Raw genomic sequence first — 22,194 nt, 5'->3', positions numbered from 1 at the left:
ATGATGTTCAGAAATGTGGTTTATTGATGGAAGTTTATTGATAAATCAGTTTATTGATGGAAGTGAAGGGAGACCTCCCCAGCTTCTCTATATTTGTTTGATGGTTGCATTGCAGCTGTTTGAACATTACCCCTTATTTTATTTTTGTGTTTTCCTCCCCCCAAAAAAACAACAGAAATGGTTGTCCTCTCCAGCATCTTCCTTCCACATGGTCACTGCAGTTCCAGATGTCTCTGTGCTTGAGATAATGCAGAAAGGCAACCAGGAGTCTTGCCTCCTCCTTCCCAAGGAATGTCTTACTAATATGGACACACCAGAGACCAGTGGACATTCCTCATCCAGCTGTTTTACCAACCGGGGCTATTTTTTCTTCCACCACCTTGACTCCCTTGAGATTGAGCCCTGCAAGGTGTATTTCACCTACGACCCTGTTGCTCAAGAGTTCAGTGGCGGCGAGGATGGCAACTCGGACTCCTATAAAGTGCTCCATGAAATGAGGGACAACCAACCGCCACCTGCCTATAGCATCATGACAGGCCAGGAGAATGATTCTCTTCTGCAAGAAGCAAAGGGTCCAAATCAGAAGGTTGGAGCTTGTCCAAGAGCTCTTCCATCAGGGGGGAGCTCCCCAGTGGTGTCAGAAGTGGAGCAGGATGAAGACAGAGAAGGGGATGAGGCCACGGTTCAATCCTCCAAGTCTCCAGAGCAGCATTCCATGGAATTTTCATGTGTCCTAGAGCAGTCTGGAAGCAATACTGATGGAACAGAAGCAATCAGAAACATTGATCCTCCTAACGGTTCCAAGGAAGAGAATAGGCCTGCATTTCTCCAGGCTATGGTTCAGAATCCAGGCCAGGCCAATGATCTCTGCAGAGCCGGATCCTCCAGTCAGGTCCCCAGTTCTTCTGAGGCCTATTTGTCCTTGAAGGATCTCCAAGGCCATTACAGCCATCATTCTGTTTGAATTCTGAGAACCATGCAAGGGGAGACTGTTTCTGAAAGTAAGACAATTAAACCTGCTCCTTGAAATATAAAATTCATCAATTCAGCCTCGTCAAAGAAGAAAAAATGGAACACGGGATTTTTAACAGGCAGTGGGACTTGCATTTTAAGTAGCATGGAAGCTTTGATATATTTTAACCTGGTTATAAACAGTCTCGTATGTAAGCACTCACATGGTAGCCATGAGTGACAAGGAACTACATGCAGGTGAGCACATAGAATTCCATACAGGCAAGTGAATAGATTGTCAGAGGAAGAAGCTGAATGTTGGAAGATTCAGGACAGACAAAAGGAAGTACTTCTTTACTCAGCGCATAGTTAAACTATGGAATTTGCTCCCACAAGATGCAGTAATGGCCACCAGCTTGGATGGCTTTAAAAGAAGATTAGACAAATTCATGGAGGACAGGGCTATCAATGGCTACTAGCCGTGATGGCTGTGCTCTGCCACCCTAGTCAGAGGCAGCATGCTTCTGAAAACCAGTTGCCGGAAGCCTCAGGAGGGGAGAGTGTTCTTGCACTCGGGTCCTGCTTGCGGGCTTCCCCCAGGCACCTGGTTGACCACTGTGAGAACAGGATGCTGGACTAGATGGGCCACTGGCCTGATCCAGCAGGCTCTTCTTATGTTCTTATGTTCTTATGAGTGCTCTTTCTCTCTTCTGCAAGTAGAATATAAACCAGTGATGAGAAACTTGTGGCCCTCCAGATGTTGCTGGACTCCAATGCTCATCATCCCCAGCCAGCATGGCCAATAATCAGGGAGGATGGAAGCTGTAGTCCAGCAACATCTGGAGAGCCAGAGGTTCCCCATCCCAGATATAAACAAAGTAGGTTGCTAGAAACCAGAAACCTCCTTCTCCAAGCCCAGCATAAAAATGCAGCAATCTGACTGAGAATCAATGGAGTTTTCTATCCATCCTCTGCTACCTTCCAGCAATATATCCATCCTCTGCTACCTTCCAGCAAGACTTTGCAGGCTAATAACTTCCATGGGTTCATTTACAAATAGAAATGGGCTGCCTTCAAGTCGATTCCGACTCAAGGAGACCCTATGAATAGAGTTTTCATGGTAAGCAGTATTTAGAGGTGGCTTTATCATTGCCTTCCTCTGAGGCTAAGAGGCAGTGACTGGTCCAAGGTCACCCAGTGAGCTTCATGGCTGTGTGGGGATTTGAACCCTGTTCTCCCAGGTCATAGTCCAACACTCTAACCACTACGCCACACTGGCTCTCATTTACAAGGCTGGTGTAAAAGTTAGGTAACCTGCTTTTTTATTATTTCTATTGAAACGTTTACAACATCCCTCTCTTTTTCGTCTCCTTTCCGTTTTTGAAATCAATCACCACAGAAGTCAAGGAAGTATATACAAATCAGCTTTTGGGCCTCCAATGTTTCTTTTCTGCAAAACACTACTTTTTGCTTGCTAACTCCCAGAGATTTCTTCCATCCATCATTCTATGGTCTAGGGTAGATTCCTTTTGCTCTTAAGACCATTATTTCTCATCAGCCCTGCCCATATAGGGTTGCCAGGCTCAGGGCCTGAGACTGATCCTGTATCTTTAGGAGAAGAGAAAGTCAGCCAAGTGAGGCTGGGCCTGGCAACCAAGAGGTCTTCTGTATCTTTAAAAGTTGTGCAGGGAGAAGGTAGAATTCCACCTTGTGGTTTTTCCTATTACAGTGTTGCAAGAACACCTGCACTTGGCTGACTTTCTCTTCTCCTAAAGATACAGGATCAGTCTCAGGCCCTGAACCTGGCAACCCTATGCCCATAGGATCCTCTCATTCCTTATCTCAAGTGGCCATTGCACCCTTTGCACAAAATAAGCTGCAAGCCCACAACCTATAGGGAAAATAAGAAATAATGGAAAGAAGGTTCTCAAAGAGGATGAGGCAGAGGGATGGTCTTCTGAGATGTAGACCTCTTCTCTGTCCCTAAGTATATCTCAAGGGGGTTTACTTGTCCCTGCTCACTCGCAGGAACTAACCATGCAATTCTAATCATGTCCACTCAGAAGTAAGTCCTATTGAATTCAGTGGTGCTTACTCCCAGGTAAATGACTTATACCAAATCAGACCATTAGTCCACCTAGCTAGTCAGTATTATCTCTGTGTTGACTGGGAGCAATTCTCCAAGGTTTCAAAAAGGAGTCTTTTCCCGACTTCACCCAGAGATGCTGGGAACTTAATATGAGATCTTTTGTAAAAAAAATGTTTTTATCATAATCATAATAAGTATTACAAAAGGAACCAAGAAAAAAGGATAAACAACTATAATAACACAAAACAATACAACCCCACAAGTTAACAACCCAATGTCATTAAGAATTCACCAATACCCCAAAACTAATCAGATTCAATGATTCCAACAAAAAGCATAAATAATGAAATATAAATATGAAAAGGAAAACAAGGGGGATAAGATGCAACTTAGATTTTGCCAGTAATGGAAGTAATCCCCATTGACTTTGAACAGGGACTTACTCCCAACACAGAAAGCTGCATTATCAAATCAGACTGTTCGGCCATCTAGCTCAGTATTGTCTACTCTGACTGGCAGTGGCTCTCCAGGATTTCAGGCAGAGGTCTTTGCCCTGGGACCTTCTGCATGCAAAGCAGGTAGATGCTCTACTACTGAGCTACAGTCCCTCTTGACCTTTAGGTCCAGGCATGTCACAGGGTGAGTCAAATGATTATGATTAAAATGATTCAAAGCCCTTTGATTCAAAGCCAGACTATGACCCTGTAATGAAAACAAATATATTATTATTATTATCATTATCATTATTATTTACTGCTGATGAATTGTATTTTCTTGACTACTGTAGTTTCTTACCACTTTTTAAAAAACTTTATTATAGTATTTGTTGTTCTTACCACTTTTTAAAAAACTTTATTATAGTATTTCTGATATATTAGTCTTATTATTTTGAATTGTGCTATGCTATTAGTCACTTTGAGGTCGCTTGCAGAAGAAAGGTGGACTACAGAAAATACAGAAATACCTACAATAGGACCATTAGTGCATGTTCTTCCATGTTTAAGTACAGGAAATATTTTCACAATAAAAGCAAACCTAATTTCCCATTACAACTGGAATATTCTAGTGATGTCTTTTTGTCTTGCAGGACAAAATATCTCTCTTTCATTTGATTACGATAAGATTATTATGGAGCAGCAGAGTTCATAGCCTGTACTAGGGACAGGGGAGAATATCTGCTAAATTGGACTTAGTACCGGATTTTGACTGAATTCAACAGTCCACTGTCTTTTTGGACTGGCATTGATATTTGCAGTGGGCTGTGGCTGTAATCAGCATGGCTTTTATTTTTAATCCCCCCCTAATTTTACGTAATTATCTTTGTAATTACAGTCGCTATTATCCATTAACTTCCATGGATTTACATAAGCATTTATGTTAAAAATTATGTAATTTTTTTTGCCACCAAAAAAACCACCCAACAGCGGATCAAATCAGTGAGTGCAAAAGCAAGTGGGGAAAAAAAAATGTGGATTGGGATTGAACAACAGAATACAAGCAGATCAGAACTAGGCAGCGAACCCCCTCCCTAGCCTGTACCAGTAAAAATTTGTCTAATTGATATAGCCTGTTCTGTTGTTTCCCTTACTTGAGGAAATCATCACATAATTTACAGAGATGATGGGTGAATCATCTCACATAAATAGATACAGTTCTGCACCTGTGCCTAAAACAAAAACAGAATCATTTACTTCAAAGCATTAAGTATTCAATTAACATTTGCCATGCTTCCGCCCTGCTTTGAAGCAGATGTACTATCATCACAATAATATTGTGTAGAAGTACTGCTTTTTCCATAATGCAGCATTTGCATGACTGCCATAATAGCCATTTCCAGTTATCACATGTATTTATTTTTCTTCTTCATCACCTCTTCCTGGACTTGTATCAAGATGAATCAAGAAATCTTAGAAAATGAATTCCTTCCAAATTTCTAGAAATCTGCAAGGATGGAATGAGCAATCAAAGAACTTTTCCAGTTTACTACAAAGTTTCTCCATTTTAAAAAGAAAAGAAAAGTAATGTACTTAAATGCATGCCCTCATGCACTGATATTAGAATTTTAGATTGTGAGTTACTTGGGACAGGACCCTGTCCTTTTGTTCTCTTTGTAGCAATAGGCACACCAATGGTTTTCTCTCTTGTATACATCCTTTAACTCTGTTGATCATGTTGTAAAGCCAAAACATCTGTGTATTTATGTTGGACTCCTAGTATGTAATAAGTATTATGTAATAAGGAATGGAAGTTTTTATTGGGCGTAAATTTTACCATGGAAAATACTGCACTATAGAGTTTGTCCTGATTATAGAACAGGAAGCCATGAAATACCAAAGTATGTCTGTGCTGCCACCTCTGCAGTGTTGCATCGCTGGGTGGTTTTCTTGTTAATATTGTGCTTGCCTCAGTGCTAACCTCAGTCATTACCGACACTCTTTGTTCTAACAAAAACAGGAAATGTAAGTCAAAACATTTAATTGTAGATTGCACTTATCTGATAACAAATCAATGCTGTGTACAGGTTTGTTTGTTTGTTTGATTGATTGTTTGTTTGTTTGTTGGCAAGTATTGGCCTTCATGTGCTTACTAGATTATTTATTTTTTACATTTATACCCCACCTTTCTTTCACCATGGAACCCAAGACGGCCTCCCATCCAGGCACTGACAAGACCCAAACCTGCTTAGCTTCAGCAAGGTGGTGGCTTCATGTGCCTTTAGATCATAGCCTGATTACAAGAACCACTGATGATAACTGGGTGTGTGTGTTCTTAATACATTAGAAGGGAGATCCCCTTTCAGTTTTTGATGTTGACCGTGATCTTAGGGCAGTCACTCACTCAGTCTCCCAGAGATGTCACACAGATAAAATGGGGGGATCCATATATGTTATCTTGAGCTCTCTGGAGGAACTATGGTATGCAAATGTAATAAATAATAAAATCCCTGTATTCAAACGAAATCACATTTGTTACACTGATTTCAGAAAGATAGGTTAGAGGGAAGCCCTCTCACGTCACCCTGCATTTTATGATGTTAAGGATATGTCTGCACTCCACATTTAAACTTTTTGGAAACACACTTTGACTTTCCTGGCTCTCTTCAAAGAAACTCAAGAAGTTCTTTCTTAAGGCCTCCTATCCCCCTTCACAAAACAATTCCTCTTAGGATTCTTTGGTTGGGAACCATGAAAGTTAAACAGGTCTGGAATTGACTTAAATATGACTGTTAGCTGCAAACAGCCATAGTTTGGGAGATCTGTCATCACTTCAGAAATGGGAAGTTTAAGCCCACCTATTTAGGCCTATCTATTGGACCCCTGGAACTCTCCCCATGCCTACCTTCGTCCCCAGCCACACCCACTCTCCTTAGCCCACACCCCTCACCAGCCCTGCTTCACAGTCTCCTTGAGTGTTTTTGCCAGGCTGGAATATGCCCTTTAACTCTGATAATACCTCTTGTTCTCCTGGATGGAGGATAGATAGTGTGTTAGTGTGTGCAAAAAGTAACCTACAGAGGTAAATTTTACATTTGTTGCTCCACCCACTTTTGCTTCTGGCTGCCCCACCCAACACTAGGGATGGAAAGATCTATCCGTTTCAGTTCTCTGTTTCTTATTTTTCCTATCTTAAATCCAGTTCTCCACATTTCTGCAGCAATTTGAAAGTTTTGTTTAAAAAATCCTCATGAAAATTCTTATTTCAGTGTGAATTTTGCCTAACACATTTTTGTAAACAGTTTTGAGTAATGCACACATTTTTGCAAGTAATTTCTCACATATAGTGCATTTTTGTATCTTTTTTTAACCTGTGTTTATTTTTATGCACACTTTCCCCTAACATATGCCTTTTTGTAAGCAGTGCTTGGTTGGAGAATGCTTTGTAAAATTTGAATAAGTGTGAATTTCAAAGGATAGCTGTGTTTTGGTTCCCATATTGTTTCAGTAAGTGCAAATGTGAAAGGTTTGGTTTGAAATGTGAACTGAATCAAATTTCTCGCCCATCCCTACCGACCACTGGCGTGTGGCCCCTGGAGGATTGTCAGAAGGGAATGTGGCCCTCTGGCTGAAAAAGGTTCCCCAGTTCTGCTTTACTTGGTGACAACACCTCAGTTTCTGGGCATGCTTTCTGGTATCCTGCAAGGGCAACAATTAGTAGGTGAGGAACTTAAACAGGTTCTTACCAGACCTTCCATTGATCTTTTGTCATCTGTACACTGCACTTTATTCTGTTATTCCAACAGTTTCTTACCTGGTAATTATATTTGACCTTTCACGCGATGTAAAAGCTAGTTCCAGAAATCTGGTGGAATGTAGTGGAAGTTTAGCACTAATTTTCATGATAAATAATACCAGAAACAATCTGTTTGCAAGCCTGGGAACCCAGAAGATCACAGAGCTTTGCGCTAGCTGCAGCTGCTCAAGTGACAGGCATCCCGGCATCCAAGGCGTTCCTGCCTTTTAGGTGAGCGCCAATTTTTTTTTGCCTGATGAAAATTGTACTGTTATTCCGGCAAAGGAATGGAGAGCAGCATTCCCTTCCTCCTTCCCCCCTCTGTCCAGACACTAACGCAAGCAATAAATTCTGGGGGAACTACAGTGTGCATGTGTATAATAGGTGAGGGATGAAAACAAGGCACTGTTCTTTGCAGCGTTGTGAAACACAGTTGCATGAAATGCTGGTATATTGGCCAAAATAGCCATGGTTCCTTGAAGCAATAGGTACTGTGGTGTGAATGGAATTTCAGAAATCAGGACAGAAGCGCTACCATTATAACCCATTCAAATAATGCCATGTGGAATGCAGCCATAGAATCTTCTGCCTGAAAAACAAGTGCTCTGCAGTTGGCCTTCTCTTAGCTCTTCCAGGAAACCAAAAGGTCTCATATGGATGCCAGCATGGAAGACTTGAGATTGTGGTGCTTGAGCACTACCATTTACTCCATTAAGGCCCCAAGGAAATGAGGACTTTTAGAATACAACAGGAGCAAAGCTGCAAAATGGACTAACAGAGCCCAGCCATCATCTGCTTTAGCAGACTGCAGCTCTATGTGTTGATGAAGTGTGTTTTGGTGGCAGTTGCACAGAGAGGTGATTTTAATGTCTACCAGCCATGATGGCTGCGCTCTGCTTCCACTGCAGAAGGCAATAAGCCTACCAGTTGCTGGGAATCACAAGTGGGGAGAGTGCTCTTTCATTGAGGTCTTGCTTGTGGGCTTCTCATATATACATTGGCTGGGTCCTGTGAGAACAAGATGTTGGACTATATAGGACCTTGATCTGATCTGGCAGTGCTCTTCTTGTGTTTTTATGTTCTTATTCATCTTGTGAAACAGGTGCAGGATGGGCAGAGGCGGTGTGGCATTTCCATTCAGGCAACACCTTGACATCCTTGCCAGTGTGTCCCTTGCTTGTGGTGTACGAAGTGACGCACAACATCCCCATGGAAACATGGGCATCAAGAACCAAATTCAGCTCCAGTGGGTGGGTGCAATTCCTTTGCAACTGGGTCTAATTTTGGCCTGCCATGTCCTTGTTTTGTTCAGATACATGGATTCCATGGCGATGAGGAATGAATGAGCTATGAAGAACTACATAGATTCACATTTCATTCTTCCTTCTTGATGATCAAAGCCCCAGGAAGAAAATGTTACATAAGAAAATGGAGATTTGTAGGGGCTAGTATGCACATTTGGGGTCAGGGAAATCTTGATCTTCCTTGTTCTGTTCCCCAGGATACTGCAGGTTCTGTATCTAATTTTAATCAGTTAGGTCTGGAATGGCAAACCTCATCCCCTGGACCATGAATCATCTTCAACATCAGCATATTTTTAAAAATCTGCCGTAACTGTTGCTGCTGTATATCACCATCATCAATCATCAATCATCAGAGAGAGAGAGAGAGAGTTATTAGCTGCATGACAAGTAGGGATGGGGCAGAAATTGAATTCGGTTCATACTGAAAGCAGATTTTATCAAATTCACATTTTCTAAAACAATATGAAAATTGAAACATAGCTATTCTTCAAAATTTGCACTTACCCAGATTTTGCAATGTAGTTCACCAACCAACCAATGTTCACAAAAATGCATATTGGGGAAAATGTCCATAGAAATGAGTATATTCTTGAAAATAACATACAGAAATGCATTATATTAGGAGAAATTGCTTGCAAAACTCAGTCAAAACTGCATACAAAAATGTTTTTCTTAGGCGAAATTTGCACAACAATGCTGAAGGATTTTCATGAGGATTTTTTAAAAATTCACAAATTGTTGCAAAAATACAGAGAACTGAATTTAAAATGGGAAACAAAGAGAACTGAAATTGACAGATCTTTCCATCCCTAATGACAAGTAGAAATGCAATTGGCACAGCCTTTGCTGGCCAAATGAAAAAATATATATATTCACCTGCTGGATTTTTGTGAGGGAAAAAACAGGTTGACAACTCTGGTTGTGACCCTCAGGGAATTTGCACAGAACTCTGAAATAATTACACCCAGAAGGAGCTCTCTATCTAACTTGGCTTCTGGACCTTTGAACCAGGCATAGCTGTAGCAGCTGCCAGGGGATAACCATCCAGTTATATGTTTAGGATGATTCAAATGTGATTTTGGGGTGCAAAGGTGGTTATACCCCTGTTCCGTATTCAGTCTGCACCTGTTGAATTCAGTAAGGCATTAAGAATGGCAAATAAGGAACTAGAAACAAGGGCCAGCTTCGTACTGGGCCACAGTGAGTAAAAGAAGTTTTGTCTTCAAAACAGAAAGTGAGGTTGAGGAATGGAGAGATATGAAAAGGCACGGAATGTCAGAGCTGGTTGTGTCAACAGACTGGTGCCAACAGCTTATCAGTGTTGCCTGTTTGGATTGTGCTCTGTCAGCCTATCACTGCTGAGCCCACGCCATCGCTTTCTCTGCTGCTCACTTCGCCTCCTTTACCCAGTCTGCTGACATTTCTCCAGCAACACACACACACACCTGTCCCTAACCAGCAGTGTATCATGCAGACATTCAAGAAATAAAACCCATGCCCCAGGATCTACATGATGGGGGGGGGGGGGTTGAGCCGTGCCTATTGAATGTTGTCTGTTGTACAGCTGTTAAAAGTGCAGGAGCTCTTCTAGGAGGAAAAAGTAGCAACCCTAAGATGGAGGTAGAAGCGTTTGTTCCAGGCAGAAGGATGTCTCCCCCCCCTCAGTCTGATTTTGGCTTTATCCCCTTGGAACCAACAAGTGTAACTAAGACAGGGAAAAGTTGCTCAGCAACTAGTTGGCAGTGCTCTAGAGGGGGGTCCAGAGGGAGGAGGAGGTTGGGAGCAAGCTGTGTGTTACCCTGACTCTTCACTGCATCATCCGTTCCACATCCTGCAGGCTGTTCTCCTACAAGTCGTCCTTCATCCCCACCACCACCCCACCACCAGTGTTTTCCTTCTGTGTTCCCCCATTTGGAAAGCTGCAATGTCTTCTATGTTTGGTAAAGAGAACTCTCACAGTATTCCCATGGAATGAAAGATACCACATAGGTAAGGGGATGTCTTTTGGTTGGACAAAACATCTATTATTGTTATGAATTAGATTTCTTACCCGCACTTCACTGTTAAGATCCCAGAGCAGGTTACAACAATGTAAAACTGCCATATTCAAATCAGTTAAAACAATGAATAATCAAAAGGCTTAAGGTGGGTCCTAAAAATATGTGTGTCAGGTGTCAAAGGCCAAGGTAAAGAGGTGCATCTCGACAGTGAAGGTGCCAGATGCATACCTCTGTGGGAGGGGAATTCCATAGCTCAGGGGCTGCCGCAGAGAATGCCCTCTCCTGAACTTCCAAAGGCAGTGGAACTATCAAGTGTGCCCCCCGCCTGAGAAGGTCTGTAGAGCATTAGCCTTGTGTAAGCTATCGAGCAACACAGAACTCTTCATGAGGAAATATTTGACAAGAGATCATTTAAGCACAGCTTTCTGTGCTGGCTCGGAATAGGGCAAAGGCCGAAAATAGAGGACAAAAAACATTGGATAACCGACTGATCGCAGGGAAGACCTTGGGCCTCAGTAAATATTCAATCCTGCTCAGTATTTACATTTGTGGGGGTGGGGTGGGGGGGTGTGATTTTGGATGAGACCGCACCAGGCCACAAGTGCAACGGGCAGCTGTGAAGGTAGGCCTGTCAATTTGGGACCCCATCAATCTTTAGAATTTTGCTTCAAGGGAGGAAGAAGGAGGTTTGGAGGCTATTTTCTGTTGCTGGGCTCTGGGTGGCATTATAGTACAGCCCAAGCCTTCTCGCTATGGATGTGTAAAAGCCCTGTGAAGAAATAGCAGCGAAAAGGTATTGAGGGAAAAGAGAGGGAGGCCTTTGCATCATGGGTATCCCCAGGAATTTTCCTGTGTGGGAGGTGTTTCTAAGAGGGAGAGGGAACAGAACACTGAAAGTGGCAAGCAGACTAATTTCTCACCAAAAAAAATGAGAATAGTGGCTGTGCATTTTGTCTCCTATCTCAGGTTCTACAAATGCTAGAAACTTACTCTTTAAAAAATGACAACTGAGAATCTTGGGATTATGGTTCATCTGTGGAGGGCAACCACCTCCTTACTTTCCCCCCCCCCATGGACGACCATGCTTTGCATTGTGACTGTAGTGGCGATGTGGGTGGGAAGCAGGTGGCGGGTGTTGTGATTCCCAGAAGCAATTGCATACATGAGTCAGGAGTATGTTTATTGGCTTGTTTCATACCCTTTGGTAGGGTTAGGCAAGACTGCACTGTCTAGATGATGTGGACTACAACTCCCATCATCCCTGATCATTGGTTACATAGTGATAGGAGTTGTGGTCCATAACATCTGGAGGACACCACCTCATCCTGTCCCTGCCCTTCGGTATATAACAGCCTTCCCCAACCTGATGCTTTTGGACCACAGCTTCCATTATAACTGATCAACGGTTATACTGGCTGGGAATGATGGGAGTTGCAGTCAAAGTCATACGGAGGGCACCAGGTTGGGGGTATGCACACATTTCTGTTTAGTTGCTTATTTTCACCCTCTGACTGCCACATTTAATTCAAAGAACTAGTTCTGCACCGGGAACAGGGCTAGCCCTATTGTTAGGCAGAGCAAGGCAGCCACCTCAGGTTGCAGATGCTGGAGAACAGGGAGATGGAGGACAGAACTATGTGTGTGATGTGGCCTGCCCTGCATCCCCTAAACTGTTGCCATCTGGAGTGGTGGAGGACACTTTCTGTACATGGACTGTGGGGGGGAAGACACACTGTCCTTTGCCTCAGGCGCCAAAATGTCTTTGGCCAGCCCTGAAACCCCACAAAATGGAGGTCAAATGAAGAAAATTCTGGCCTTTGGTTGTTTTGGCACACTCTCATCTTATGCACTTATTTGTTACATTTGTGACCTTCTGAGTGGATCAGAGCCTAAGAAAAATCTTGTGAGAGAAACTAGGTTGAAAGTATGGTGGTCATGTGTCCCGTTACAGCCTATTTTAAAGAGTCCTCTGTTTGAATGGCTGTTGGGCCCAAGTCCAAGTTAAAAATCAAGAACCCTAAGAAGGGAGAAGAGAGGCCTTGAAGTTGCCCATCAACAGTTAGCACCTGGACAGCAGAGTAGGCACTTGTCTTCCCCACTATGGTAAAATGTATTACTATTACTATTAAACTTATAGAAATGATTCCAAAAATTCCACCTGTACATACAAATTGCATCTATACATCGATGTTACCTCATCCAGCATCCAAAAAAGGGCTACAAACAGGGAGGGTCTATATTTCTCATCTCCAGAGTTGCACAGAAACCTATAACACTGACATATGGGGCTGTGCCAGCACAGAGCTAATTTCAGAACATTCTAGAACTCTAGCCAAGCAACTGGTGCTCATCCTTTCTTCCTCTCAAAACAGGAAGGTGCCCTCAGTTGGTGGCAGCCTGCTGGGGTATTAATGTGTGAGATATACAGTTGTAAAGTTATGGAAGTTTTGAGTCACCTTCCAGGTAAATTGTATTGATTTGATTGTGCTGACTGTGACATAGAACCTTAGCCATAGATAATGGAGACTGATCCTTGCTTTGCTATTTGGCAAGTTGCCCATGATGGAGGGTGAGGATCAGGAGGACCATTCAAAGGAGCATCCTCATGAAGGACACAAGTGTGGTCTTCGTAACTGCCGACGGTACATTCCGCTTTGGATAGTCTTGGTTCTGCTAACTGGAGCTGGAGCTCTAACTTGGTATTTCATAGGTAAGAATTCTGGTATTTTGTTGTTCTTCTTTATGATGGTTGCTGACTAGGGATAGGGAGAAATTTGATTCAATTCACATTTAAAGACAAATCTCCCTAGTTCACACTTTCAGAACCAACATGAGAACTGAAACGCACCCATCTTTCAAATGCACATTTCTCCAAATTTAGCACTGCAGTTCTCCAGCTAAGTAACATACCAAAATGCACATATATGCATATTTTAGTGAAAATAATATGAAAAAAATGAATTCTATTAGGGGACATTACTTTGCAAAAAAATGTGTACATTAGGCATATAAAAATGTGTATAGTCAGAGAAATTCACACAAAACTCCTAATGAATTTGCATGAGGACTTTAAAAACAAATGCAGATGGGTGTGGAAATCTGGAGAACTGAAGACTGGAAAAATGAGAAAGAGAAAAACAGTATATTTACCCATTTCTATTGTTGATGGAGGGGGGATAAGGTTTGTGTAAGTATCCCGAAGATACTTACATCCATACCTGACCTGTCTTAAGGCTTCTTCACATGACAGTTTGCAACTCACTTTTGATGCGCTGAACTCCTTTTTCATGTGGCTGAATGGAGAAGCAATTGTATGTTTCAAAATTATTTAAGGAAGAATCTGCAACTGAGTGACCGGTCTACTTCTTAGGTTGAAAGTCACACAATCTGTTCACTACTTGATGAAAGGAACTAGAATCAGCATTATTTTGTTAAAATGTGACAATTTAGCTTAATTACAGATAGCTGCTTAGAGGAAGAACCTGGTATATATCCTCTTGGGGTAGTTACATGTAATCTGCTTAAGTGAGCATCAAGAGAAATTGCCCCAAGCAATTTTCCAAGAAACGCTGAAAGAAATAAGTTTTGGTTTTATTATACATGAAAGAAGGGACATTCTATGTATTTCAAAGTTACAGTTTATATGATTATGCTATATTTATTTATTTTATTTAACGAAATTTATATGCTGCTTGATTGTAAAAAAACCCTCTAAGCAGTTTTCAAAAAACATTGAAAATTATTGATAAAACAGTTAAAAACAAGTAATTAAAAACAATTTTAAAAACAGTTAAAACAGCAACAGACTAAAAAGATTAAAACGCATCAACATCTATGTGTCTGGACAGGCTTGCCTAAACAAAAAGGTTTTAAGCAGGCACCAAAAATAATACAACGAAGGAGCTTACCTGATGTCAACAGGCAGAAAGATCCAAATAGTAGATTTTGTAGATCAAAGTGCTTGAGGGAGCACATCTGGAGTAAGGTGGTGCTGCAAGTAAACTGATTCGAAGCTGTTAAGGGCTTTATATACCAATAGTACCACCTTGAACTTGGTCAGGTAACAAACGGGCAAATGGTGCAGATCCCTGGCCAGAGGTGATATGCTTATGGGGTCTCACTCCTGTCAGCAATCTGTCTGTAGCATTCTGCACTAAATGCAGTTTCTAGGTCAAGTGCAAGGTAAGCCCCACATAGAGTGCATTGCAGTAATCCAGACTTGAAGTCACCAATGCCTAAATTACTGTGATCAAGCTTTTCCAGTCTCGGAATGGTCATAGTTGTCTTACCAGGCACAGCTGATAAAAGGTACTTCTAGCCATTGAGACTACTTGGGCCTCCAGTGACAGAGCTGAATCCAGAAGCACATACCTTGCTCCTTCAGGGAGAGTGCAACCCGATCCAGGGCAGGCAATTGACCAAATTCTCACCTACAGAAACCACTCACCCACAGTGCCTCTATCTTGCCAAGATTCAATTTTAGCTTTTTTCCCCCTTCATCCATTCTACCACTGCATCCAGGCACCGGTCCAGGCCCGCACAGCATCTCCTGATTCAGACATTACAGAGAAATAGAGCTGAGTGTCATCACTCCTAATGGCTGCTCCCATTGGGATCATATAGATATTAAATAGCATTGGGAATAAGATGGTACCCTGCGGCACCCCATAGTGCGACTGCTAGAAGACTGAAAAACAATCACCCGATGCTATTCGGTCCTGTAGGTAGGACTGGAACCACTGCAACACATTCACCCCCTCCATTCCCATTCCATGGAGCCAGTCCAGGAGGATACTGTGGTCAATGGTCAAACATGCCGAGAGATCGAGAAGCAGGAGCAAGGTCACACTCCCCCTGCCTCACTCTCTGTGAAGGTCATCTATCAGGGCCATCGAGGCTGACTCAGTCCCATGGCCAGACCTGAACCCAGACTGGAGTGGATTGAAATAATCCGTGTAATCCAAGAATGCTTGCAGCCACTCTACCACTACTCTCTCCTCCACCTTCCTCCCAAAAGAGGTTAAAGATTTCATCAATTGTACTGTTATAAGTAGTTTAACTAAATATGGTGTGTTATGGCATTGTAGAATTTGTTAGATATAGCGCTGTAATTTGAAGATTGCCTTTTTTTTACGGAGAGGGGAAGTGACAAGGTTCAGTGGTAGAGCATCTGCTTTGCATGCAGAAGGTTCGAGATTCAGCTCCAGATAGGACTGGGAAAGTCCCCTGTCTGAAATGCTGGAAAGTCACTGCCAGTCACTAGTACAGACCAGCTGATCCCTTGCATAGCACTTTGCAAACCCCAACTATTAGCTGCCTGGTGGTGCCTGCACACCCTCTTTTGGTCCATATGCATCTTTATCTGCCTCACACCTAATGTCAGGTGTAGGGTACATGGCTGTGGCTTGGCTTGGCTAAATGAAGCTTGTGGGCCAAATGGAGAGGCCTGATGGGCCTAATTAGGCCACAGGCTAGAGGTTCCCCATTGCTGGTATATTGAGCTAGAGTCTGTTTCAGTATAAGGTGGTTGTGGAAGTCTGTAATCCTGCATTTTTAGAGTGCATACCTATGTAAAGTTGATAAAACCCTCGATAAACAGATTGATTTTCTTGAAATCTATCAGGAACAAAAATACTTGGTGTTTCCCCCCCCCCATATTTTTTCCCCTATGGCTGTTTTTCATCCTCCTTTGTGTACATTATTATACACAATGGCAAGATTTTTCTCACCTTTTCTTTCGCAGCATCTTTCCTTCTTCACATCCCCAAAACAAGCACAATGGTGTTCCGTTTGTTATGGGACTAAGAGTACAATCATACCCCTCCAAGGTTGCTAGCTTGGGGGGCAGAATCAGTAGGATGGCTGGTCTCTGCCATCAGAGAAGAGCACCAATGCTGGATTGCAGGGGCAGAGCCCCATTGTAGCAGAGGCTCCAGCTGCACCCTAGTATGGAGAAAATTACAGCCAGTGCAAGCAGAAAGGCCATTTCAGGAGCAGGGCGCCAGCAGTTTGGGATCCACTGGATCTAAAGCTCCACAGCCTCTCAACTATGTCCCAGACAGCCAGTGTAGCAAAAAAAGGAATAATTGCCCATCCCATCCCCATTTAGCACTCTGGCCAGTGTGAACCAGCATGAGATGGGATGGTGAGATGCTGGATCTGCTGCTCTACTCCTCCCTGGTCCCAAGTTAGAATTGCTCTGCCCATGGAGTGACAAAAAGGTATGTTGTTACCTGTGTGTGCCAAGATATCCCTGTGCAAAACTATGTTGTCCATTCTAGGTTGCTATAAATGAATGCATCACAATGTTTGAGTCATTTGGTACCTTCAGGTACACTAAATGTATCCACATCACACGAGCCACAATCACCTGTGAATCAGGATTCCGAACAAATTAGAACAGCACAATCTTATACATGTCCCCTCAGGAGTAAGTCTTGCTGAATTTAATGGGGCTTCCTCCCAGATAAATGAGTATAGGTTTGCAACCTAAGTGCCACTGCTTAGACTAAGGCTTCTCTGTACATTCGCCAGCATGGTAGGGGAATGAGGTGGCAGAATGGAATATTTCATTTTAGACTGCAGCAAGGAATCATGTCTTAAAATTAATGTTTCCTTATTTAACATTTTATCTCCAATCAAATATTGCAATCCAAAGCAGCTCATACAGAACAAAAATGAGACTGCATTTTTTTTTAAAAAAACAAAATCACAACAATGCCTCCTTGCAAGTAGAAACCCAGCACACAGGAAGTGGTTTGAACTAGAACCATTTTCCCTGATGTGCACTGTTGTTTTTCATTTGCAGGGAACTTGTTACATGGGGGAGGGGTGCATTCATAAGGAGGAGGGGTGCATTCGCAAATGACATCCCCCATCTGTAATCCAAAGTGAAACTGTCCATTCTACTGTCATCTCATTTTCCAGGCTTGGTTAGAGTGGCCATGTGTCCTGTTATACAGCCCTCTATCTAAAAGGCTGTGCAGTCTAAGTCTGGCTTAAAGATAAAGTACCCAAAGAAGGGAATGGCAGAAATACCTTGAATTTGCCCATCAACAATACTTAGCATCTGAAGAGCAAACTGAGCAGGTACATAGTTGTACCTCACCCTACCCTGGTGAGATATATTCCTAGTTAATTTTGATTTTTTCTAAATTTGCATTGACCATATAAATTAGCACATGCAAAGTATATACAAATCGGTGTCCTCTTTTTTTGTGATGCATTTCCTCTTTGTCATTGATGTGTAAGTGGCCACCTTAGGCTTCATAAAGCAGGCATCAGCTTTACTGAAATCAATGGAATGTCCTCCCAAGTAAATGTTTTGCAGATCAGGGTGTTTTCATTTCTTAGGGCTTTGTCTAGATTCCTTGCCTTGTGTGTTACTTCTTAAGCACCTAAAATAACCAGCAGCTGTACAAAATCTAAAACAAACAAGCCTTGTCCACAAGTTTACAGTTACTTTAGACTTACAAGCTAAAGTCCTGCCTTTTCTCTTCCACTGTATGGAACTCATCAATACATCTCATTGCCATGGCTGCAGACTACAGACCTCGGCATCTGGAGGCAACACCCCTGCATTTCTACTCTGGCAGCCTGAAGATCCTTAATCGACAGTATTCCCTGGATCATGGGCGGATGGAATCCAGATCTTTCTGGACGGAGATAGCAAAGACTCAGAAGATGGTAGGGCACAACCTCATGAGTTGCAGAGGGTACTGGATTATGGGTAATAGGGTTGCCAGCTTTTTTATGGGTCTTTCTCCAATGCCTGTCACAGCAGGGTAACTTACTGACTCCCTCTGCCCTTCTATTATATTTTCCCAGCATGAGAAGCCCTTCGTCTAGCGAATTTCTACATATCCAACTGCAGTAAAGGAACAGAAGCAGGCAAGGGTAGCCAGGTGTCCAACTTTACAGAGTTGTCTATTTCACGGTGTCCTCTGTTTAACGATCAGGAACCATAAGCAGGGAGAGCAGCCAGGCCTTGTTAATGGCATTGCCTGTTAATGCACTTAGCAGCTGAACAGCAGACTGAGTGGACAGGTCACCTGGTCACAGTCTTTCCCACTATGGCGAGATGCATTGTATTTCTACTTAAATTATAGTAACCACGTCTAAATTTGCCTCCATGCATATAAATTAGCATGTGCATACATTGTATGCAAATCGGTGTCCTTTTCATCCTCTTTTTTGGATGATGCATTTCCCCTTTTTGGCCAGTGCAAAAGTGGCACCCTAGAGCAGAGATGGTCGAAAAGATGGCAATCCTCCTCAGAACTAGACAATTCACACCTGTGTGTTGAATGATAACTGAATTATATTGTGAGAGAGAGGCAGTATTCTTTTGTGATGACATCATTGCCTAGTAGTTATTTGAGAACATTCTCTTTTCAGCTGAAAGACCTTATCTATGCCACTGACTTGGCTCCTTACTACAACTCCAGTACAGTCTATGCCTTTGGGTGAGTGAAGCATTATTAAGGCCCCTTAGAAGTTGCAGTATATTTCTTCCTATATATTATTGTAAGTATTCATGCGTAGCATGACACTCAAGGGGTGGTGCAGTGGCAGGTGAGTCGCCTGGCAGCGTCAGCGTCGGAGCACAAGTCACCTGGTGTTGGCATCAGGGCGTGAGTTGCGTGAGTCACCTAACAGCAGCAGCACATGAGTAGCCCAGTGGTTGCAGCGGCACCCAGGGTGAGCAAGTGGGTGAGTGAGCAGAGTGGCAGCGATCAAGGCACCCGGCAGTGGCTGGTCCTGGTCCTTGGTGGGCTGGTCAATCAGTGGGTGGGGGAGGAGGGAGGGGGCCCATGGGGGGAGGGAGACCCATGGGGGGAGGGGAGTGCTGGTGACCCATGTGCAGGGGGGAGGAGGACCCATGGGGGAGGGGAGAGGGAAGGGGACACATGGGGGGAGGGAGGGGAAGTGCTGGTGCCCTGTAGAAGAGAGGAAGAGGGAATGCTGGTGACTAGGGGGTGTGGTCTGGTGACAGCAAGTGGTGTTGGAGGGTGAAGCAAGCAGGGGCGAAGCCCATAGTGTTTATAAAAGATGAAGAATCTTCCGTACTTCCCCAGATGAGTCTCAGCTATGATGTTGGGTTAGTTAAAGTGGGAAATGTTTAGCTAGCTCCAGTAGCAGTCACATGATGCACAAAGGAAAATGGAAGAGTGGTGGTAAAAATGGCTCCTTCTCTCCTTGTTAGGGAAGGATCTCTGACCTGCTTCTTCTGGTTCGCCCTTCAAGTCCCCAAAAGCCAACACAAGGAGATGACTGTGGAGAAAGTGAATACCACACTCTACAGAGAGCTTCTTGGCAGCATCGGTAGACCAGGCCACCTCTCCTATCAGACAGAATACAAGGTTGAGCCAGAATCCCTGGTTTTGCTAGGTAAGCACTGACAGCATATGTGCAGTTTGTACCTCCAAAAGGTGAGCCTATATAGAATGAAAAGGAGATCACATGACACTAGAGAAGAAAAAGAGAAAGGAGGAAATGTAGAATGGAGTAAATGTGTCTATGAGTAGTAAAATGTGAAAATGGAAATGGACTGCCTTCAAGTCAATTCCAACTTATGGCGACCCTACGGAGTTTTCATGGTAAGCGGCATTCAGAGGTGGTTTACCTTTGTCTTCCTCTGAGGCTGACAGTGACTGGCCCAAGGTCATCCAGTCCCAGTGAGCTTCATGGCTGTGTGGGGATTCGAACCCTGGTCTTCCTGGTCATAGTCCAACACTCTAAGCCAGAGCTTGGAAAAGTTACTTTTTTAAACTACAACTCCCATCAGCCCCAGCCAGCATGGACACTGGATTGGGCTGATGGGAGTTGTAGTTCAAAAAAAGTAACTTTTCCAAGCTCTGCTCTAAGCACTATACCACAAATATACTGTCAATAAAAAACAAAGAAAGGAAAGATGCAGGGGATTGGATCTAGACTTAGTCATCATTAAATTAGACCAATGAAATCATAACTAATTTAAATCCCATTTATTTCAGTGGATCTACTGTAGGGATGAGGGAGGAATTCAGTTTGCGTTTATCCTACTTAACTCACACTTCTCAAAACAATATGTGAACTGTAACTGAGCTGTCCTTCAAAATTCATGCTTCTCCAAATTTAGTGATGTATTTTTAGTGATGTATGCGAAATTATATAGTCAGAGAAATGTGCACTAAAATACTGATGAATTTTTATGAGAATTTTTTTAAAAATTACAAACTGAAATGTGGCAAACTGAATTTAAATTGAGAAATATGAGAAACAAAGAGAAACCAAAACTGACATATTCATCCATCTGTAGTCCAATCTAAGCATAACTGAGTTTGTATCCAAACCAACCCATCTTGTAAAGAAATGACTTCTGATGAGGTATGCTTCTTCCTTAAAGAAATCACACTATAAAAGTTTTGCAGCCATTAAACGATACTAAATTACATGTGTTTAAAATATATTTTAAATAAAAGAATGTGCAGGACCACCATGGGCAAGCAACCCACACTGCAAGCCTGTTTCCAAGCATGGATCACATTTGCTGGATCAAGGTGCAGGCAGGCAGTCTTTAAAAAACTTAAGAGACTTTTTGTTTGTTTGTATTGCATCCCACCTACCTAGCTTTTGCTGCTGTTTCAAAGTCCCTTTCAACGTTATCAGTTTCTGAAGTTTGGACTTCCTCTTGTCGCAGTATTCCTTGCAATGCTCCCCCAGATAACACCATTTGAAATCTTGACTGTGTTTCGGCAATGAGTGTTCTGTCACTCATATGTATGATATACTTACATTGCCAACCTAAACTAGTGAAACACTCATTTCCACTTTCCAGAGAACCCTGAAAATTGTTGTTCTTTGGATAGAGGTGGGGAAAGGTGGGGTTTCAAACAGTATTTTCTCAGCATCCTGTCCAAAACAGACTTCTTTGCAAAAAGCTATGACAGCTGAAGTGATATAAAACAGATGTGTTTATACCATGCCCCTAGAGTTTTGGCCTCTTTTATCCACTACTTTATATTTCAATGTATTGTGCCTCCCCATACAACTGGCTTCATTAGGTGTTTCTTTATCAGATGTTTGTCCCTTTTAGTGTTGAACTTGTCAGTGAATGGATTTTGGTTTTTAATTTCTCTATCCAAGTAATTGATGGAAACACTGAATGAGACCAAATCTAAATGTTACTGAAAATCTCCCTACTAATAATTTGCCATCATAATCCATTCGCTTTTATGTACAGGTTTTCCATTTCTGAAGCATTCTGTGTGACAGCGCCTAGCTCTAAGTAATTTATGTATTATAATGTGGCAAATCACACTTAGCAAAGAGCAGAAGGGCACATTTTAACATATCTAAGTGACAAACGTTATGCCCTGGCATAGATGGACACATTGTTAAGTCTCAATGGGACTACAGTGGGTTGGGTTAACCAATGCTTCTGAACTATTTTGAGTGTCTCATATGGAGCTGATTGCAGTACTCAAACCTCAAACTTCATATCAGCTCTTACAATGTCTTGGGATAATGCCTATGTTCATTCATTTGGGGAATGCTATGGTATGCAGATATTACAGAATATGGATAACAGTCACTAATGAGTCATTTGTACTGGATTTTTAATAATGCTATTTATGTA

At 42.5% G+C, this 22,194-nt stretch overlaps 2 protein-coding genes across 8 annotated transcripts in view; both read left to right on the top strand.

Moving 5' to 3' along the window:
* Positions 1-5,956, top strand: part of IL2RB (interleukin 2 receptor subunit beta) — a 41,004-nt gene extending 35,048 nt beyond the window's left edge. For all 4 annotated transcript variants that reach the window (XM_061639049.1, XM_061639050.1, XM_061639047.1 and 1 more), the window contains one exon: positions 176-5,956. In XM_061639049.1, the coding sequence (XP_061495033.1) occupies positions 176-964 (789 nt within the window). In that variant the 3' untranslated portion in view covers positions 965-5,956. The remainder of the gene's footprint in view (positions 1-175) is intronic.
* Positions 5,957-11,135: 5,179 nt separating this feature from the next.
* Positions 11,136-22,194, top strand: part of TMPRSS6 (transmembrane serine protease 6) — a 44,765-nt gene continuing 33,706 nt past the window's right edge. For 2 of the 4 annotated variants that reach the window (XM_061639045.1, XM_061639043.1), the window contains exons 1-5: positions 11,208-11,367; positions 13,128-13,284; positions 18,118-18,260; positions 18,972-19,039; positions 19,780-19,964. In XM_061639045.1, coding sequence (XP_061495029.1) covers positions 13,134-13,284; positions 18,118-18,260; positions 18,972-19,039; positions 19,780-19,964 — 547 coding nt within the window. In that variant the 5' untranslated portion in view covers positions 11,208-11,367; positions 13,128-13,133. The other 2 variants (XM_061639044.1, XM_061639046.1) reach the window with 2 other exon arrangements.

The sequence above is a fragment of the Rhineura floridana genome, chromosome 8 (assembly GCF_030035675.1).
Source record: "Rhineura floridana isolate rRhiFlo1 chromosome 8, rRhiFlo1.hap2, whole genome shotgun sequence".
In the NCBI taxonomy this organism is placed as follows: Eukaryota; Metazoa; Chordata; class Lepidosauria; order Squamata; family Rhineuridae; genus Rhineura; species Rhineura floridana.
This window is presented reverse-complemented; position numbering and strand designations above follow the sequence as displayed.